This window comes from Strongylocentrotus purpuratus, unplaced genomic scaffold, assembly GCF_000002235.5.
Source record: "Strongylocentrotus purpuratus isolate Spur 01 unplaced genomic scaffold, Spur_5.0 spur5_scaffold_5, whole genome shotgun sequence".
NCBI lineage: Eukaryota > Metazoa > Echinodermata > Echinoidea > Camarodonta > Strongylocentrotidae > Strongylocentrotus > Strongylocentrotus purpuratus.
The window spans coordinates 4,128,700-4,148,949 of NW_022145611.1; the positions used below are offsets into that span (position 1 = coordinate 4,128,700).

Consider the following 20,250-nt stretch of genomic DNA (forward strand, 5'->3'; position numbering starts at 1 on the left):
GCAATCGTGAAAATCACTTTTGTGAATCCGGGGATTCTTCGAAACATGCTTCAGGAGAAATTGCTGTCAGTTTTTAACCCTAAGCAAATTGCTAACTTGAACCCTGGACCTATTACACTTATACATTACCCTTTCCTTATATAAGTTTGTTGAAAAAAGCCTGGTAAAAATATTGCTGGTGCATGTATAGGTTCTGAGACATTAGTCTATCATTCTATAATTTCGTATTATCAAAAACTTATTGAATCACTTTGTTATCATTACTAGTGATAAGATTGAAATTATGCGTCCATGCCGCTTCATTTGGGAACGTAACTTCATTGCCAAACAATTTAGTGTATCTGTTTATAAATTATATGCTACTTTTGTCTTTTTAACAAACTTTTTAAAAATAATACAAAGAACATACATTTACAATTATATCATATAAATGTAATTGGTTTACAGATGCCATTCCTTAAAAAAATAACAACAAAAACACCCACCTTAACAAGAGAAAGTAATTGTAACCAAGGATTTGTATAAAATAGAAGAAAAATGTTTTCTAGAGTACAATGAAAAGAAGAGCAACTGTTCTGTCTTTTTAGTGTTTGCTTATTGTTGTTTGTTTGTTTTTTGTTGTTGAAAGAATATTATTCCACCTTTGATATATACATTAGATTCTCATCGACGAGGCTTAAAAATCTGACTGGATCTTAATATGATACATCCTCATATTGAGGTATTTGTTCAAAAGACATCATTGGTTATTATACACACTTACAAACGGATAAGATCGTGAGAGAGAAGAGAGAGAAAGAGATGGGAGAGAATGGGATGAGGAGAAAGAGGGTGTGGACGAGGGAGAGAGAGAGAGAGAGAGAGAAAGAGAGAGAAGGGGGAAGAGAGTCGTTGATTATATTTGTTTGTACAAATATAAAGAAAAAACATGTAAAGTGTCCAATCTCACGATTTTTAAAAGGTTTTAGCATATCAAATAATTCGTCATTGACACTTAAACAAAATAATAAACAATTCATCCAAGTACTTATGATAATCTATTAAGCGAAAAAAAAAAATGAAAACATACTCAAAGTTAAGTGTCAATTCCCCCAAATGTGTGTAGCTACAATTACGTATTGGATAAGTGATTCTATAATATTTAAAAGGCGTCATCAGTAAATAAAGCTGCTTTATTTCAGCTCCAAAGTGTGTAGCAACAATTACGTATTAGAGAAGTGATTCTGTAATACTTAAAAGCGTCATTAGTGAATAAAGCTGCTTTATTTCAGCTCCAAAGCGCTTATGTACTTAGGGAAATATACATGTCGAATGTTCTTATCAATCAAGGTATTCCTGGGAGTGCGTTGCAACTATTTAAGTCGCTTAATACTTTTACGATAATTTAAGAAATAGTATGGCTACCAGAGTATAAGACCATTAGTACATGGGGATTAGAATGATCTAGCTCCTAATTCAATCAGTGCATGCATTCTGCCTCTTACATTTATAACATTCGGGAAATCAAATTGTAACGGTAGTCAAAGGACTAATTTTCAGCTTTTTGAACCAAGTGCCTATTATTGAGAAACATAATTCTCCCAAGGTATATGCATTAGTACAACGACTGAAGTGCATTGCAACGTGAAAGGAACTCCTCAACAAAATCACGAGAAGATTTTAATTGTATTTTTCTTTCGACTACGATTGGAAAACTCTTGTAGCAAACTCTAATTGATGGCTGCATTGCGGATTAGCTAGGGGATTTCCAATGTATGTATCATGATGGATTGAGTAAAGCGTTCTTGGGTATCGGTTATTAGCGTTTAAACAATAAGAACCCTGTAGCGGTAATAATTGTTAGTACGAGATTTTCAATTTGCCTCTAATCTCCAGGGTGTTACGTGTACGTACAAACCCTTTACACAATTTCTCCATCTTCTTTCGTCCTTATTGTAATCGTATTCGTCCAGCGTAACCGCAGATTTTTCGCGGATGGATCGTTCGGTGAAGAAAATAGAACTGCGAAATCAAGTTTGCTTTCGGGAAAGAAAATTTTCTTCATTTATTTAATATTCTAATTGTGTAGATTCTTAGTGTGCTTTAGTGCGCTGAACTTGGAATTAATGGGAGGTGTATTGTGTGATGTTGGTCAAGATTTGAGCAAGGAGTTACCAGTTATGAGTTGATTTGAGTAGGTAGGGACGCGGGGAGGGAGAGTGTATAATAGAGGGTGCTTTATTAGATTGGGATGCTAAGAGCTGAAAATGAATCGTCGATTCTTAGACCAATCATGAGATGAAATTGCCTTCGTGGATGAATCTTAGAACCGTATTATGGTGTAGTAACAATACAGCAGTCAATTAGTAAATGGGTAAACCAATCCAATTCACATAACATGCACTTTGTCCGTTTGTTACCTCTCATTCTCTCTTCCTTGAGTCTTTATGGGGATGGTAGTAACGTTAGCGGTACGAAACGAGACCGATTCCTTGTAAAAGTGTTACAAAAATGATTCAGATTTTTTTTCTCATGTCTCGTTCCCTTCCTCTCCGCTAAAGATCCACTATCTTAAGTATGTTGAATATTAATTTAAATTATTTGTTTTCGCCTTGAGCATCTCTAGAGATGGATATGTTGCGCTTTATAAATATTGTTATTATTATTATTATTATTACCACAATCCCTAAATCCCCCTGTTAATCTCTCATCTGTATCTCTCTTTCTCTATCATAGGCTTATTTCCTTTCTTTCCCCCGTGTTGTTCACTTTCTCTCTTCTCCTCACAATCATTTATCAACAAATATCACCCTATTGACGTTCGTCTATATACCACTAGTTGGTGTCTCAATACTGTGTGTAAATTCACCTGTAGGAGCACTATAGGTTCAGTGGTTAATTGACTCTCAACTGCAAGGTGGAAGGTTCGACACCTTGCTCGGTGCTCATGTCCGAACACAAAGCGTTTTTGGTTATAATTTATCTCTCGACCTGGTTGGAAAATGGATTATATAACTGGTATCGAATCTAACGTCGATGTAATTTCCAAAACACTTTGAAAGTGCATAATGGCGATATGCCCATATCAACTTACGATATGTAACATACAAAAACGGATTATTTATATTTATAATACTTACGTTAATACTTATTAAACATACAGAAGTCATTCATGTGTCCATTTTTACAGCTTCTCTTCAATAAACAAAACCACTAGCCAGTACCCTTTCAATCGTTACTTAAACGAGGTGTCATGATAATGACGGAAACTTCTTTCTTTGACTTGATAAACAGGTATTTTCGTCGGCTGCCAGGACAAATGACGTAAACGCTATTTATTGTCGATAGAATTAGCGGCCTTCGTGTGAGTGTCTATTATGAGTGTCCTACATAATACAATTCAGTGGGTATCTCACAAGTGGTACTACTCTGACATCACTATATTAATTAAAAATGGCGACTCCAATGGGACAATGACTCGCAAGGACCTTGCAAACTTTGGAGTGATTGTTTTCATTGCAACTATGAGTAATTTCAAGATATTTTTAACTGGCTCACACATTTCTATAACATTATCAGCTAATGTTTTATGAGTTTCATTCGTCTTTAAAGGATAATTTAAAAGAGGAAAGACAGGTTAATTCTCTGATGGAAAGTGAAATATTTGTCCACGTGTTCGCCATCAAAGCCACTGTATATCGTTTTTCAGTAGTTGAGAGTCTGGAGTTTGGAATAACAAGTTTATAATTATTCGATTGTCTACAATACTACAGAAATCACTTCCTCTCAACCCACCTTTCCCCTCCCCTTCCTACCCCCCCCCCCTTTGACTGACTGATGTTAGAGTCAAAGGTCATCCTTGATTGGTACTTGACTGCGCCAATTTTTATTTTACCACTTATAAAATAGATGTTGGGTGGTTTGAGTGAAAAGTACAGTAGTTGACAATGACGCCATTAGAACTAAACATCCCTGCGGGACTATACCCATCATGTTCTCACAGCCCCCCAACTAACCAACCCGTTCCCACATGCAGCTATCGTGTCACTCATTTTGTTCTCATGCATAACCCCAATTCCATCCTGGCTCTTTCATTCATCTTTCTTGCTCGGTGTGTTCGGATCTACCTGTCATCAATCTGATGTTCCTTAGTTGGGAATACTGAGTTGGTTTAATAATTATTGTTTAACAGTTTTCCTTTCTATCGGTAGATTGTGCCAGTGCATGAAAAGTAGAAACAGCATGTCTTATTCTTTAGAACATAAATCGAAGTGCATTGACTCACTACCAGGAATTATATTACTCACACGAATCTCTATAATTATTTATATCGCACTAGGTATAAGCAGCGGGCAAATATTCCTTCAACAGTAAGACTGGTGTCTATAATTGTATACGGTGTATTGGACTAGATTATAATAAGTGTTTAATCCTGTCGTTTTAAAACGATAATTAGGGATGAGTAAAGTCACTTTGAATGCTGTATCAAGCTGAGATCCGCATGCTGATGAGTCTGTTTTGGCGCGAATAAGCTAGAGCTTAAGACCACTGAGACCATCTTATCGGCGACAGTTATTTTGATTGACGTTGATATTCATAGGGCACCTATAGGGAAAGTCAAGTTAATTGAGACAGTCCCTCTTAGCATCGCAAAAGGCGCCATATTTTGAAAGGTAAGATAAGTGGTGTGACTCAATGGATTATCACAGACAGGCTGGACATGAAGACTAACTGATGAGTGCTGTCAAAATGACATATTTACAAAGTCACTTCTACAAATTTCTCTCTATTATTAAAGCAAACATGTCTCTTGAATGACAAAACTGCGCTGGAATATACCTTTTGTGTTAAAAAGTCTTTCTTTCCATGCGTATTCATTTTTTTCTTTTTCAAATTGATTTCGGATTTGTTTAAATACTCGCATGTTGATGAGATATTACGAAAAAATTATACTGTAATTGATTGAAAACCGTGCACTTTGTACATGCAGGATGAGAGATTGAAACTCGAAAGAAGGCTAAACCTGAGCTCTCTAATGCTACGGTCACAAAGGTTCATACGAACGCTAATTTCGTACGAATCTCCCTGTTTTTCCATTGTCTTCCCGAATTTCCATTGTCTGGAAATCGTTCGTACGGCGTTCGTAGCAGTTCGTAATGGCATTTGTGACCGAGGCTTTACATAATTGATTCGACAAACGTGTTTCATTGTCTTATTGTGTGGGTGTGGGTGTGTTGTGAGCGTATGGAGGTTGGAGTCCGCTTCAAATAAGCTTACTGTCGTTTTTCATATTTCTTATGCATATTTTCTGGTACAATTCTAATCGTCTTCAAAATTCTGTGAAGCATGAACAGGTAACAAATGATCTTTTCTCCCCAAAGTTTCAAACTTACTTCGTTTGCACGAAGTCAATAAACAGTTGATACATGGGAAATTGATATGCATTGTATCATGTTTATGCAAATACTTCGTCCCAATTTTGAGATATTGATTTTAATGTCAAGATGAACTCCGCTCAAACTTTATAATAATTTATGTAAAAACTTAAAAGTATGCAGGATCGAGCCTACGGGTGATTTAACTATACAAGAGGGAAAATCATGACTATTCACAGTCCTTCACAATACCATTAGTATACATAACGTTTAAAAAAAAAAAATCATTTGGGATTAGCACAATGTTTCACTTTCTTCGTAGTTAGAATAAATATTTCCCCCATGCAATGACTTTCGTAGCATTCACGCCCTCTCTCTCTCTCTCTCTCTCTTTACCCTGTCCCTTCGTATACTTCTAAACTTTACTTTCTCTCTCACTTCCTCTTTCTATCCCACCTCATTTCTTTAAATACCTTAAATACTCTTCAATCCTCCTCCCTCTTCCTTTCCCTGTCTTACTCTTCCACGTTTATGTCTTTTCTTTTTCCATTTTACTTCGTCTGAAACCGAATCCCACTCTCTCCCGGTCTAGTTTCCTTTGCCGCTTTATACATTGACTACAAATGAATTTACTTTATCTTGCTTGACGATTGGATCATCTGAAAAAGAACAGTAACACCTTTCGCTAATACGTGTTCCACCTTGTTCCACCTGTACTAAAGAACAAATACACACACTCTCTCTCTCTCTCTGACCCCCTTCCAGCCTAAGTTCCATTAGTAGCTGATCTTCATATCCGAGATAATCTCATTTACAGCAACTTAAATACATATGCACTCACGCTTAAGTCAAAACAAAGAGCGCTCTAAGTGGCAAAATTGTGTAAACCCATTACGGGCCGCGTGGCGGGTAAAAAACGAGATTAGGATACCGTTGAAAAATGTCAATGGTTTAGCGGGCATATCAGGGCAACGACATTGCCGTGATTTAATAAAAGGAGCAGTTTCAGACTGACTTGCCATTCTTAAATGTGGATATATTGGATGAAATAACATGTAGCTGGATATTCCCCTTATTTCAATGCATGACTTTTTATTTGAAATATGATTTGAAATACATTTACAAATATTAGAGTTCAAACTCAACGTTAAAAAGAAAAAGTGAAATTTCAGGTGAAATTTATAACACAAAAATATTGTAGCCCATAAATGTTATTGAGCTAATTTCAAATAGGTTTCTGAAAAACCCAAATAATATAATTACTCTATCACATTATAGCTTTTAAACAATTGAATGTGCTTCGAAAGGAGAATGATAATTACAAATTGCATGTACAGTATAAGATATTTTTAATTGACTTTTAAAGTGTCATAAAATCATTCGTTAAAACAATAAATCGATATGAGCGAATTCCAGTAATGTATACACAATTACATAAAAATTACGATAAACAAAAGGCTTAAATTTTTAGATATTCCACTGTTTCTATTTTTGAAAGTGAAAAAAATAATTCTTATTCACATTTGAAAGAAATTCAATGTTGTCACTTCCCAAATGAAAAAAGAAGCCATTCTCATTTTTTCTCTCCAGAACTTCTTCTGTTAAGGGGAAATCTTTAATGACCGTGAACATTTTAGTTTAGATTTAAACTGCTATTTACCAATTCAAATTAAGATGATTTCTAGTTTGGGCCTATGCGGTGCTATCTTTTCAGAACTTTCATCTACAGGAAGTGTGTCTGGCATTCTCTAAAATAATCGTGAAATCCAAGCTTGACTTATACCTGAACTCTTTTCCGTCTTGTCCAATATTAATCTATAATACACAGGTCAAAATTGATAATCAAATAAACATCGTATTAAAAGAAAATGTACGAAATTCTTCAAATTTTAATGCGATATTTAGCATGATCATTCTTGGTTTGTCGTACGGGCCAATGATACAAAATATTTTTCTTAATCAAATGGAAAATAAAATTGTCATACATACATACATACAATTGTCTTTTATATAGCGCAACATCCAACGAATTGCTCGAAGCGCTTTACAGAAATAATGACATAGTAAACACAAGATAATACATGTATAAAAGAGTAATTATAATAACAAACAAAAATATTAGAATTACAATTTACAATTAACAAGAAAGAGAATTTCATTAATAATGAGAATGGAAGAAAAAAATAAGTATGACGTGTGTTTGCATCAAACAATCTATACCCAGATTGGAAAATTGAGTGAACTGAAGCTTGTATAGGTCTATGTCGTGTACATTTAGACAAAACATGATTTTTATTTGATCTTTAGTAAGACAAGCTGTGCATAACAATGACAGGTTTGTATTTCCACCTAGTACCATCTTCATTATAGGGGGCGTAGATAAGTGTCAGAGTTTTTGGTCTGTACGTCACGTCTTTTCTTACATTCGCTCATTTATTAATCGAGAGACCTGCTGTTTTTAAGAGCCCCGCACCTGCGAGCTTGAAACCCGGCACGCGAATCGCGGCGCCACCGTTACCAACAAGAAATTAAATAGCGCGCCCTTACCCGGCAGAGAGTTGCGTGAGCATGGTCCAATGTTGACCGACAATACCCTGAAATTGGATTAGCGTCAAATGAAAACCATCAAGGAAAAGCTTTTTTGATCCCACATGACACCTCCAACTGCATAACCAAGTTAGAAACTAACTAATAATATACAAGCACCACATCCCTAGACATGCATGCTTTCGCATGCAACACCTTGTGTTAAATATGCACAATGCGTTGTGTACTCGTTGGCACGTGTAGCGTGCGCTGACAGTTGAGGAAGAGAAATTGGATTAGGTGCTTCAACCAACATCATCTTCATCCCTGCCTGACATCCTCAAATCAAAGTCCCAGAACTTTTCCCCGCTATACGAAAAAATTAACTCGTAATGAATACGCAGTATACAATATCCTTTAGTTAGTAGATGTAATGTGTTGTCATGATTATTTCGTATACCCGATCCTTGGTCGTAAGGAAATGAAAATAACAAGAGGCACGCAAAAACTTCTCTAACATGTCCAAGTTTGTTGTCAAATTTGCCTTCCAATCAGTACGCACCTGCATGGTACACATCAAGATTGACATTCGACATATCTTTATTGGATGTAGTTACCACAGACAACCTCGTTCAAATTCAAAATGACCGTTAATGTTTTATCATGATAAAAACTGATGGAATCATTTTAGTTCACGTGACAAATCATCATCATCATCCTCATCTGCATCACCATCATCGAAATTTGTATTTTCAATTACCTATCCGATTCTGCTTAATAAATGTGTTAATATAGCTTTGTCTGGGGCTGTCGTATTATCAAGCAATCTGCTTACAATGACAGTCCTTCTTCCGCAAATAATTGTATAATGTTTTATAATGTTTGAGGAAATTTAGTATTTGTGACAGTTTATCATTTCGTTTTTGAAAATAACAATTTATATAGATTTATGTAATTGCTTATTTATGATTCATTGTCAGAAAAAAATACTTATTGTCCTTTATATTATTATTGTTATCGAAAAACTGTATGCTTACATGAATGCAGAAGAAAATCAAATCAAATCGTTAGTTGTTGTTCTTAAATAGTTTGTCTGTGTGTACAAAGTGGTATAAAGTTACTTTTTACAAATCAGTTTTATGTTTTATTAGCCAGCAAGGTGTTTACGTTACTTAATGTTTATGACGTTGTTTAATGAATTGGACAGACATAGCTTTCTCGAACTGGCTGAAATCAGACTTGAGGAAGTTTTAGACATAATGGAAAAAACCACATGCATTAACAAAAGTAAGTTTCAGGTGTGTTTATATAATCTTCAGCCATTCAAATGAAATAGAGGTTTAAGTCGATAGTTCGAGGCACGACAAAACTGATTAAGCTGTGATGACCATCCTCCTTAATTGAAATGTTACATTCATTTATTTGTCATCATGGTCAAATTAAGTTAAATTTATTTTTAATTCAAAAGATAAATAATTTTTCATGCAAAAAATTCAAAAAATTCATTATAAACTAGACCTTTTTGGATACGTATCTGCAGTATTCCAATAAAACAAAATTAATATAATCTGCAATGATTTGTAGGGACATAATGGCATGTTAGGGTTATTCGTATGTTCTTGCAAAAGCATCTTAATACAGAAAAGGGGAAGAAAAAAAGCCTGAAAAGATTATTAGACATTTCAAATGTATTGAAATATCTACCGGTAGATGGTTGAATAAGAAAGTATTAACATTTATGGCATTTCAGCATTTGTGCCACCACGGAGGGTAATTTTATATTTTCTCTTTCCCGTAACCTGTTTTTTCAATAAAAACGCAATCCAAGAAACAAATGCAAAAAGAAAAAATCAGACAGCTAAGAAAAGTGTTATGTTTTTTTAATGATTTGAATATCACTGCAGTGACAAAGTCAAATGTGAAAATTGGACCGGAGCCTGTTTTGATATTATGCTCATAACATTTGGTTTTGAATAATAACTTAATTTTATCACAGGAAAAAAAAAGAAGTTTCTTGTTCTCAATTAGTCGTTGGATTTTCTAAACAGTACTTTCCAGCATGTTGCCCTTATTTACCTCTACCATTATAATATAAGCACCTTATTATCCTGGTATTAAGGTTATATACAGGTACATTAGATAGGATTATCAAATTTGTGACAATTAATGTATGCTATAATAGTGGATCGAATCATGTAAGTAGTTTCCTACGATTAGGTTGTAAGTAGACTAACATGACTGAAAACCAAATGTATGCATAAGGTATATAGGGCCTAAATGTGTACTCTTAATTATTTTGTAAAGCTGGAACCTTCTTTTTTTCTTCACGAGAGTCAAGTAATGGAAAGTAATGACCTCATAAGATCTTTTTGCAATCAAAGTAATTAAATTGTGGTTCGGCGTGCCCTTGCTGCAGTGCTAACTTGCAGATAATGAAACTAATTTCAATATTGCGGTCCCTGACCTGGTATGAGTTAGGAAGAAGTGTATACCAAGCCAACGTGAGCGTCAAACAGCCTACAAATTATACAAACGGAAGAAAATTTAGTACAAAATTCGATTTTCGTCTAATATATTCTGTAAACTAGGGGGAATTAAACAAATCAACATTAAAAAGCAAACATTCATGAAGTCTGGCATTTTAAATCTTTGAATCTTTGTTTTGTTGGGGGGGGGGGGGGGCGGCATCCTACCGATGGGATTGTTGTAAAGAAGACTCCAGTACTACGGAAGAATGGTATGTGTATTAAAAGAAAAATTATCATGCCATTTGAAAAACGACATTACTTTGAGTTAAGATATAATTGTTCCTTTCAAAATTTTACCGACAGAATCTTCACAGTCACCCAAGTAGTAATAATCAAGGCCATATATATATATATTTATATATATTTCATCACTTGCACACACCTTTGGAAATGGCGCCTTTTCATGACCCCTGACTAGAACGGCGCCGCAAACACTTAAAAGTACAATCGAAAGTTTGCTGGGTGCTCTAATTGCCAAACGACCACTTAGTGCTTTCACCACTTCTATTTTAAATTGTTTCAATCCTGTTTTTCACACATTACTGGCCAAGAAGTCATTTTATGAGAAGGGATACTCCAAGAAATAGAATCGAATCTCGTCAACGAAGTTAGAGCCTATAGTCGCGAGTGAGGAAGAAAGCGCAGACGTTCGATACTTCCCGCCGGTAGTATCGGGTTTTTTTGGCGCGTCGCCGCACCGCTACGCTAACACTACTAACAGCCAATACGATATTGCTGCGACAATTTCGCCCAATTACCCCCACCTCCCGGGCAAGACATTTTATGCCACTGAAACATGTAGTGATAATTAGATTCTCTTCGACCGGATTTATTATTGAATTAGCTTCGAACTTGGTGTTTGGGTAAAGAGAAAAAGAAAAAGATTGTGATGCTATACAGATGGGTTGATGAGGAGAGAGTAAGAGAGTGTAACGGAGTCTGGGGAATAGAAGACGAGAGAGAAGAAAATGAGAGTTATGGAGAGACGAGAAGAAGAGTACACAAGCGGATGAAATAACAGTGTAGAAATCGAATGGTGGGAAGATAATGCCCAAACCTGATAGCATGTCGAGCCACTTGTAGCAAATTTAGGACCCTAATCCGCATAACCAGCAGAGTTTGAGGCTCAAGTTCGCGCAAATTTCATCGGGACGCCGTTTTCTAGCCTTACTCGTAGTGGCTTCATAGCATGGGCATTGATTTCTAGAGTCTATGGCTTGAGAAGACAAGTGCTTCCTTAGTAATCCACTTCCGTCCTCCGAAACCTAATCAATTTTAGGCCTTCCTTCTAAAACCCATATTTCGATGGATTTTCCCTGGTTTCCAAGGAAAAAGAAGAGTTGGAAACGAGACAAAAGAAAAGTCTTTAGCGTTTGACCTCTTTGATTAAATCGTTTCAATGCGTTTCTGTCTATGGTTTTCCTCTACTTTTTTCAACTGGAAGAATTAAACCGTTTTCATCCCCCAAAATATTGAGAATTGCGACAGGGGTATCGGTTTGTACGATTCGAAAGAAGAAGCTTTTAACATTAATTAGAGTATTGGGCAAGTGCTGCAGGAAGATGGAATTTTGGACTGCATCACGCCGGTAGCGAACCCATTCGAGATGGCCGATCAGATTTCCAAAATGGTCGAAACGCGCTAATTGGCGTACGAAAACACGTCCCAATATTCATTTCTATGCCAGAAGTTTATTGTGCATGCGCGTCGCTCTCGACGAAGAAATACCACACTGCACGGAGGAGAACGGCTGCCGTGACGGCGGGGTGTACGGGAATAGAAGAACGGTGTGAGACAAATACAGCGATTTCAGTTTCAGTAAGGCAATTTCGAAAATTAGCTCTCGTGCCGCATACATCGCAATACACGGGTTAGCTGCGGGCGAGAAAGTGATCTGAGGCTTCGAAGTGATGCGAAGAAATGAGAGCCTTGCAAGACCTCCCAGCCGAATCAATCTCTATGCGAGCACCATAGTCCTCAGGCTTTTACTTCCACCTTGTTCCCTCTCACATTGCCATTTTTTTTAACAGTCGAGAAGGAGTGGGCTAGGTTGTGATGTCGAGAGTCGAGACAGTCTCTGCCTGCCACGATACAATTCCAATTTGCCACTCATATCAGAATTTGGTCCCGAGTGACTAGCAATCGCATGCAAAAGTGGACTAATTCGATGTCAGATGGGCACAAAAGACGCAGAAGATTAATTGCAATCATCGAAAGCGACAGGTACACCCTACCTACTGACTGATCACATGGGCGACACCACCAATGACCCACAATAAAAAAAAAAGTGAAAATAGCCTATTGACGATATTAGCTTTTTCTATGAAAAGGAGATGGACAGAGAGACATATATATATAATCATATAGACATACAGACAAACAGATATAGAAAGAGAGCGTAAGAATGATGGAGAAAGCGGTAGAGAGAGAAGGAAGAGAGATAGGGAGAACGAGAAAGAAAGAGAATGATTGGGTGAGAGAAAGAGAGACGGAGAGAGAGAGAGGGGGGGGGGGGATTTAAGTAATTACAAAAGTTTGTTTTCTCCTGAAAAAAGTAGATATATTACGTTGGCATAATAATTGTTACGTAATGTTACTCCTATCATTTCAAAGTATTATGTCATTGGTTGGATCTCTAACATGTCGGCTAGGTTAGTTTCTCGAGAGAAAGTTTAAACGTTTAAACATTAGCTTTATAGTCCTGGGGAGTGTTTCACAAAGATCCTAAGTAGAACTTAACACTAAGTTGGACTTAAAAAGTGTGGACAGCCATTGGAGCCTTTAAATGAAATATATTCAAAAGCAAAAATTGGAGTATTTTAGACATTTCATCAATTCCACATCAAGAACATGAAATCTCCCATGATAATAGAAAATATGAATGATTTGAATCAACATTTTATGCCTTCTAAAAAAAAAATACAAAATGTTTTCAAGGATGCTAATGGCTTCCCATAAATTTTAAGTCCAACTTAGAGATAAGTTCAACTTAGGATCTTTGTGAAACACCCCCCAGATCTTACATGTTACCACGTTACGACTTCGTTACGACTTTGCTACGACTGGAGTTTTGAAGAAATCCTGATCGCCTACAAATCGCAGTGACGTCATCTTGGGACCTTCGTTTTTAGCCCCCAAAATAAAAATAAAGGAAACTGACATAAAACTATCATTTTCTCTTTGAAATGAACCAACTCCGATCAGAAATACATTCTGGATACTTTTTTTTTTAATTACTAAATAAGAAAAGACAAATTCAATTTGGCATGAAATTTTACAAGTTTGTTTCCCTAGCGAACTTTTTATCCAGGCTCACCAGACAATATTATTTCGAATATATCTTGCAGTTCGACGTTAAACTAGTACATGTATAGGATTACAAATTCCTAATACCTAGCTGATTAGGACATGGTTTCTGATTAGTGTAATGTTTAGATGTAATAACTGATTTCTTTCTCCCTATCTCTTTTTCTTTAGACATTTTGATTGAAGAGAATCATGACCGGATTTTCAGTCAGCACTCACCATCTTCTGTCAATAGTATGGGCAAGAAGAAGAGAAAGAAGAGACGGCACAGGTATGTATTCATTAAACCATAAACCATCTCCCTCTTCTTCATCTTCATCATTTGTTCTGATACCTCCCTGCCCCCCCCCCTCTCCGCCCCTTTCTTTCTCTCTCTCTCTCTCTCTCTCTCTCTCTCTTTTAGAACTTGTTTATGTACATCATAATATAAATGGCAGATCGGGTAACGTAATGTCCCCAGCAAGAGTCTCGTGGTTCTCGGGAACTTTTGTTTGCCCTTGATTTCTCAGAGAATTAACTACAAAAATTGTTTACAAATCTTGAAGTTTTAAAATCAGTTATAGTAGAATAAGCCGCCTTTAGTATTCTAAACATAGAGGTGATCACATGTTTTTTGTTGTTGATTTAATAATGTCGAATGTTATCTGAAATTTCGAAATCATGGAAATATCGAATATACATTATAGAACCAATTTAGGTTAAGAGATCGAGGAGGAGGTGTATATAAAAATTCGAGAAAGCTTTTTTAAAAGTAACCGTTTAAGACGACTGAGGTTCGAAAAAATCGAAACGTCAAGCTTATAAATAAAAAGGTGGCAACTCCGTCTTTTTACCATTGCAGGCGAAATCATTAAGGATATAGCTCAAATCTAAAGAATTACCAATGTCTCATCTACAAGTAAAAGGGGATGACTAAGAACAGAGCTAGAAAACAACGGAGGTAATTTGATAGAATCGAGAAAATTCCGCGAAACAAGAGCAGAGAAAAGAAAATTAGAATGTATAAGTGTCCCGACATTGATGGATTACATGCTAAAGAATCAGACGATTCCCTAAACTTTTTTTCTCGTCCGAGTAATTATCTTGAAATGTTTGCTAGAGATTGCTTGCTTGCGTTAGTAACGTGATTTGAAAATTGGATAATTGTTCAAATGACATCCCCAAACATGGTGACCGTTGGGTGGTTGATGATAGAGAGGGTACCGGTCAAAGATCTTATGCTAACACTTGATGAATCTGTGTCTCCTGTCGATTAAAGTTGTTTTCTTACCAGGTTAATGCCCGCTTTCATGTATTAGCTACTACGTGAGGACACTTCCCTGCTTCCAAACACATTAGATACAGCCATGAATTCTGTCGTTAATAAATTTTTCATAAATATATAGGAAGGTATATAACTACTTCCGGAAAGATTCAGTTTTAGCACATAGGAGGAAATGGGTGACATTCATGCTTATATAGCTTGTATTGTTAGAGGTGTCGTGGTCGCGTGGATACGTCACCGGAGTGTCGATCACATTGCAAGGTCCGTGATTCGAGTCCTGCCGCAGCACTAATGTCCTTTGACAATAAAATTAATCTACGTTTGCCACACTCAACCCAGGTATTGTAAATGGGTACCTGGCAGGAATTAATTCATTGAAATGCTAGAGCGTCGTAATGGCAGCAGTGCTAAAGCCAGGGTAATAATCGGGAGCTCCTTGAGTGTCAAGTCTGACAGATTCGTGCGCTATACAAGAACCCAGTATTATTATTATTATTATTATTTTTATAAACCTAGGTCAAGATGCGAGTATTTTTATGAGTAAATTAGAGTAAATAACCTTGACACAAAGACAGTATTTATCTCCTCTTGAACTAGCATCGTTCAGATTTAATTCTCTCATATCGGCCTTATTTTATTGTCATGTTGATTTTATGATTGTGTTTAATATTATTGTACAACTATAGATCTGTTGAAAGCGAATATAAGATTATCTGGGCGGAGTAAAATAGTATTTCGTAATTATTCTCTTAATGCAAATTTACAATCAATTAATTAAAAAAAAGATCGCAAAGACAAAAAATGTTTTGCACTCATGAGAATAATCTAAAGTACAAAGTTCATGAGATAAAGAAAGTTTTGAAAATCTGCTGGCAACATTTTTCAGATTGGCTAGAGAGAGAGAGAGAGAGAGATAAAGATAATCAGAGAGAGAGAGAGAGAGAGAGGGGACGACGTTAGGGGGAGGGGTCAGGAAATCTTGTGTCCCCTATCCAATGAATTTAGAAATATGTCCCCTCTCAAATTCATAAACTTTGTCTCGCGTCAGAAATTTTGGAGAGATATAATTATTCCGAAAAATGGAGATTTTTTTTTTTTAAGAGATTTCTGAGACCCCCTTTCAAAATATTCCGTCGCCACTACAGCTATTCGAAATCGAACTAGAGTTTGGATCCCCCACGTCAGCATGACTCGTCACCATTCTAAAGATGAACCCTCTCTTCCTTCCGACCATAGAATTAATGAGGATAATGGAGAAAGAGAAGAAACGTATAAACCAATAAGAGCTACTCGGTAGAAAAGGGTGATGGCACTTTTTTTCTTCTTCCAATGCTGTATAGCTCAATTTGGTGGACATCGGTTTTGTAATGTATTCCCGAGTGAGATGACATTTTCTTTCAGATCGTCCCTTCTCTAATTAGATAATGAAATCAAACATCTCAATTCGAGGAGATTGCTTTTCTTCAAGGCTACTTAAGAAGGAGAAGCTAGAGTATGGCACAGCTTCTTTCTTTATAGACTACCACTTGGGGAAATGCATTTGGAAATGATACACCCGCGATCGGTCACAAATGTCATTATTTCATCAATTAGTTCTATATGATTGTCTGGATGTATATCTACATCGTCAACAACTGATGTATAGCACTGATGTATAATGTTACTTCATTATATTGCTTATATATAAACTATATACATATATGCTTCTTTTTTTTTTAAACATAAAACCCCTATATAATATCGGCGCTAGTATGACCTTAAATCCATTCCCAGTATGATCGTTTCAAAACAAAGTCTTTAAAAATGTTTAACTTGATGGGCGCGATTTTCACTCATTCAAAATTAGATCATGACTATGATTATATAAACAAATAGAAAGAGTTGATATTCTTAGGGCTACTTAAGATTGAAAGAAAAAAAAAATTGATAAACTTTTTATTCTTTATCAACCTAAGGAACTACATACGCCAGCATTTTCTTAGAATATTATTTTTCTATGAAATACAAACAAAATAATAGAAAGATTTTTTTTTTTAGGGCTACTTAACGTTGAAGGGAAAAAAAAATTGAAAAAGTTTCTATTCTTTATCAACCTACTGTACACACAATAGCATTTTCGTAGAATAATGTTATTCAATTCCTTTAAAACGTTTGAAAAGTTTAAATTGTCGGAAAAAACTCCAAAATATTAGTATTATTTCAACCATCTCATTGTTCGGAAGTACAAAGATTCACGAGTTTATTACTACATGTGATAATGTCGATTGCTTAGAGAAAAATTGGAAATAGATAACAGTAGATTAAAGTTTTAATCCTCTGGATATAACAAAAGTTGTCTTTATTTTACGACTTTGATTGAGACTTATCCATAATTCATACTATTGTATAAGTTCCGTAGTATACTTGGTGAACCAAAGCATTACTTATTTTGTACACCACCGCCCATGTAATTGCATTGCTCTTGTTAGTCATGATTGAATGCTAATACCTGGTAATTATCGAAAATGAGGCAATGTGAAAATGGGGAGGAAATGTGATCAAAATGTGCGTTGAGGCAGAAGGCAGATCATACCGGGCCCATTGAATGCAAGACGGGTTAGCAGCAGACAACCAGCGGTCTGAGACCCCGTGGCAATACCGTACCATCACACTACGAATACGCCTCCAAGATACGCCAAATTATCGCCCGAGTGGAGGATTGGCAACGCAGTTATGACCGGCCATCTGTCAAACGAGAAACTTGAGAACATCTCCCCTCCCCCATCGGGAGTATGTACCTTACTCCTAAGGGAGGGGCATCGAGAATTCATCAAAATTCGATACTTTAAATTTGAGTGATTAGTTGTGGCGCCCAACCATGAATAATGCCGGTATACCTTACATCTTAACACAAGACTATACAAGAATGTCAGCACGCCAATCGTTTTCCTAATACTTATACTTATTCCTCCTTCTTAATTTAATTGCGTATATTAGCTTCAAATACTATGCCTGCTCTGTGTTACGTCTGAGGTCTATTTACATCGGACAAGACGAGTAATAAATGTATTAAAATATTAACAATAATTATATTTTGAAGATAGGTCAATCAAGTTGCATATTGCTCCACCCATCAATATACTAATAGAGTTAAGCTCTTGCTTAACTGAAAGATTATAACTCTGATAAAGATTCTGATTAAGAACAAGATTTTCAAGTTCATTAGAAGAAAAATGAAGTTAAAGTTTGAAAATTAAAAAGACATTTAATGATTCCAATCATGCCAATGGGGCTCTACTGTTCAACACTATTATTTTGTCTCCATTTTATTTTGTCCTCTTTCTTCTCGTTTATTTCTTATTTTTTAACAAAATTAATTAGTAGTTATTGTCTTTATTCAGTAACATCGCAGGTACAATTAATATGTTTGTATGTAGTTGACTATAAGAGAGTAATTGTCTTTAATGAGACATTCATTCAATCCATCAAGCAGAAACTGGTACAACATGATATTTCATATTATTATTAGGAAAGGAAGAGGAAAACAGATGATGAAAGGAATGAATCAAGCGATTAATAGTATGAAGAATTGATATATTATTTTTAGCTATATCCTAAATGGTTAAAATGTGTAAATGTTTAAATCATGCACTTATGAAACAAGACTATTTAGAACCAGATAATGGTATTTGTCATTCATAAAATCATGATACTGAGGACACGAGCAATATCGACAAGATTTCAAAATCGTGAAAAGATGTTTTCCATTTTGTTCATGGTGGTGTGCTTACAGTATAGTAAACACCATTCAAAGGGAAACGCCACTCAGTTTAATGTTGTATAATGAGTAGTGAAGCCTGTTGTTGTTGGTTTGAGTTTATAGGTACTTATCATTCAAATGTGAATATAAGATAAGATTGTGCAATATCAATATTTAATGGACCCTGTTTGTGAACTTACTTTACCAGATCAATAATATAAGCATGGTTTCTAGGCCTACTTTTTAGTTAACTTTTCTACCATCCTCATACCATGACAGTTGTAGTTTGATGGTATTTGGTTTAGTGAGATTCCAGCTGCTTTCAAACTCATACGTCTTTTGTATTACACTTCATCGACATTCTCAGACTTCGTTGGAGGAGCCTGCGCCTTTGAATGTATTTTTTAAAACAAAAATATGATTCCATATAAATGCTATGCATCACCATCACCATTCACCATCACCATCATCATATAGCATTTTTCAAATTTCTAAGCGATTGTTTAAATTAAATAATAATATTCACATTTGTATATTTTGTATAGCACTTTATACTAAGTTTCTAAGCGCTTTACATTGTAATTATTATGACCTCGGTCATTGGTTGCAATTGCTAATCCGCACATAATAGTGCGCACACTCCATTTCTTGTGGAGGATTTCGGCCACTTGCAGGCGCCATTTACAAGCTCACACATGGCAATCCAACCACATAAACATTATATATTGGATATAACTATTAGTCATAAATATCATAATGCTAACCTACTTCATTGATGACAAAAATTATTTATTTATGATTTGCTTTACAGGACGATCTTTACATCATATCAACTTGATGAATTAGAGAAATCGTTCAACGAAGCTCATTATCCTGATGTATATGCCAGAGAACTTTTAGCACTCAAGACTGATCTACCCGAAGACAGAATACAGGTAAGATTTTTCCTTTTGATTTCATATTTTCCAAGTTTATATCATTCATGGTGAAAACTTACTACAGCCCAAAAGATTATACAGCCATAAGGCCTGCTCCTTTTTTTCTCTTCTTGAAATCTCTTATAAAAAAATACATGGGAGCGATGAGCGATTAGCTCTGCATGGGAAGCTCTGAAATAGCTCCGGATAACTAAAAAAGAGCTCTGCAAATATGAAAATAAAATGCTTAAATATCGATAAATCCTAAAAGACTTCCCACATACAGAAAAGTTATTTAAAAAAACACATTTATATCATTTATGGAAAAAAATGAAAAAATTCCGGAGCCACTTAAAAATACACAAGGGAGTTGTTTTTCTTTAAATGCCACACCGTCCTGTCTTTATAATTTGCATTTTTAAAAACTTAGAACATCTTTTTTTAGATTAGGTAATCCCTCTCAATGTTTTTTTTATACTCATTTTTTTAAAATTGATTTCAGTGATGATCAAAGCTTACTACAGCACTACCTTAAGAATATATGTTCAGTTCAGTTTATTTCATCTCCAGTTCAATCTTATTCCGACTCATAACTTACTACCGCCGCAAAATAGCA

General features: G+C 35.6%; 1 protein-coding gene across 1 annotated transcript in view; it reads left to right on the plus strand.

Moving 5' to 3' along the window:
- Window positions 1-20,250, plus strand: part of LOC575706 (visual system homeobox 2) — a 30,428-nt gene that overhangs the window by 2,126 nt on the left and 8,052 nt on the right. Inside the window, exons 2-3 of the mRNA XM_776091.4 lie at window positions 13,886-13,985; window positions 19,529-19,652. Of these exons, the coding sequence (XP_781184.2) occupies window positions 13,886-13,985; window positions 19,529-19,652 (224 nt within the window). The remainder of the gene's footprint in view (window positions 1-13,885; window positions 13,986-19,528; window positions 19,653-20,250) is intronic.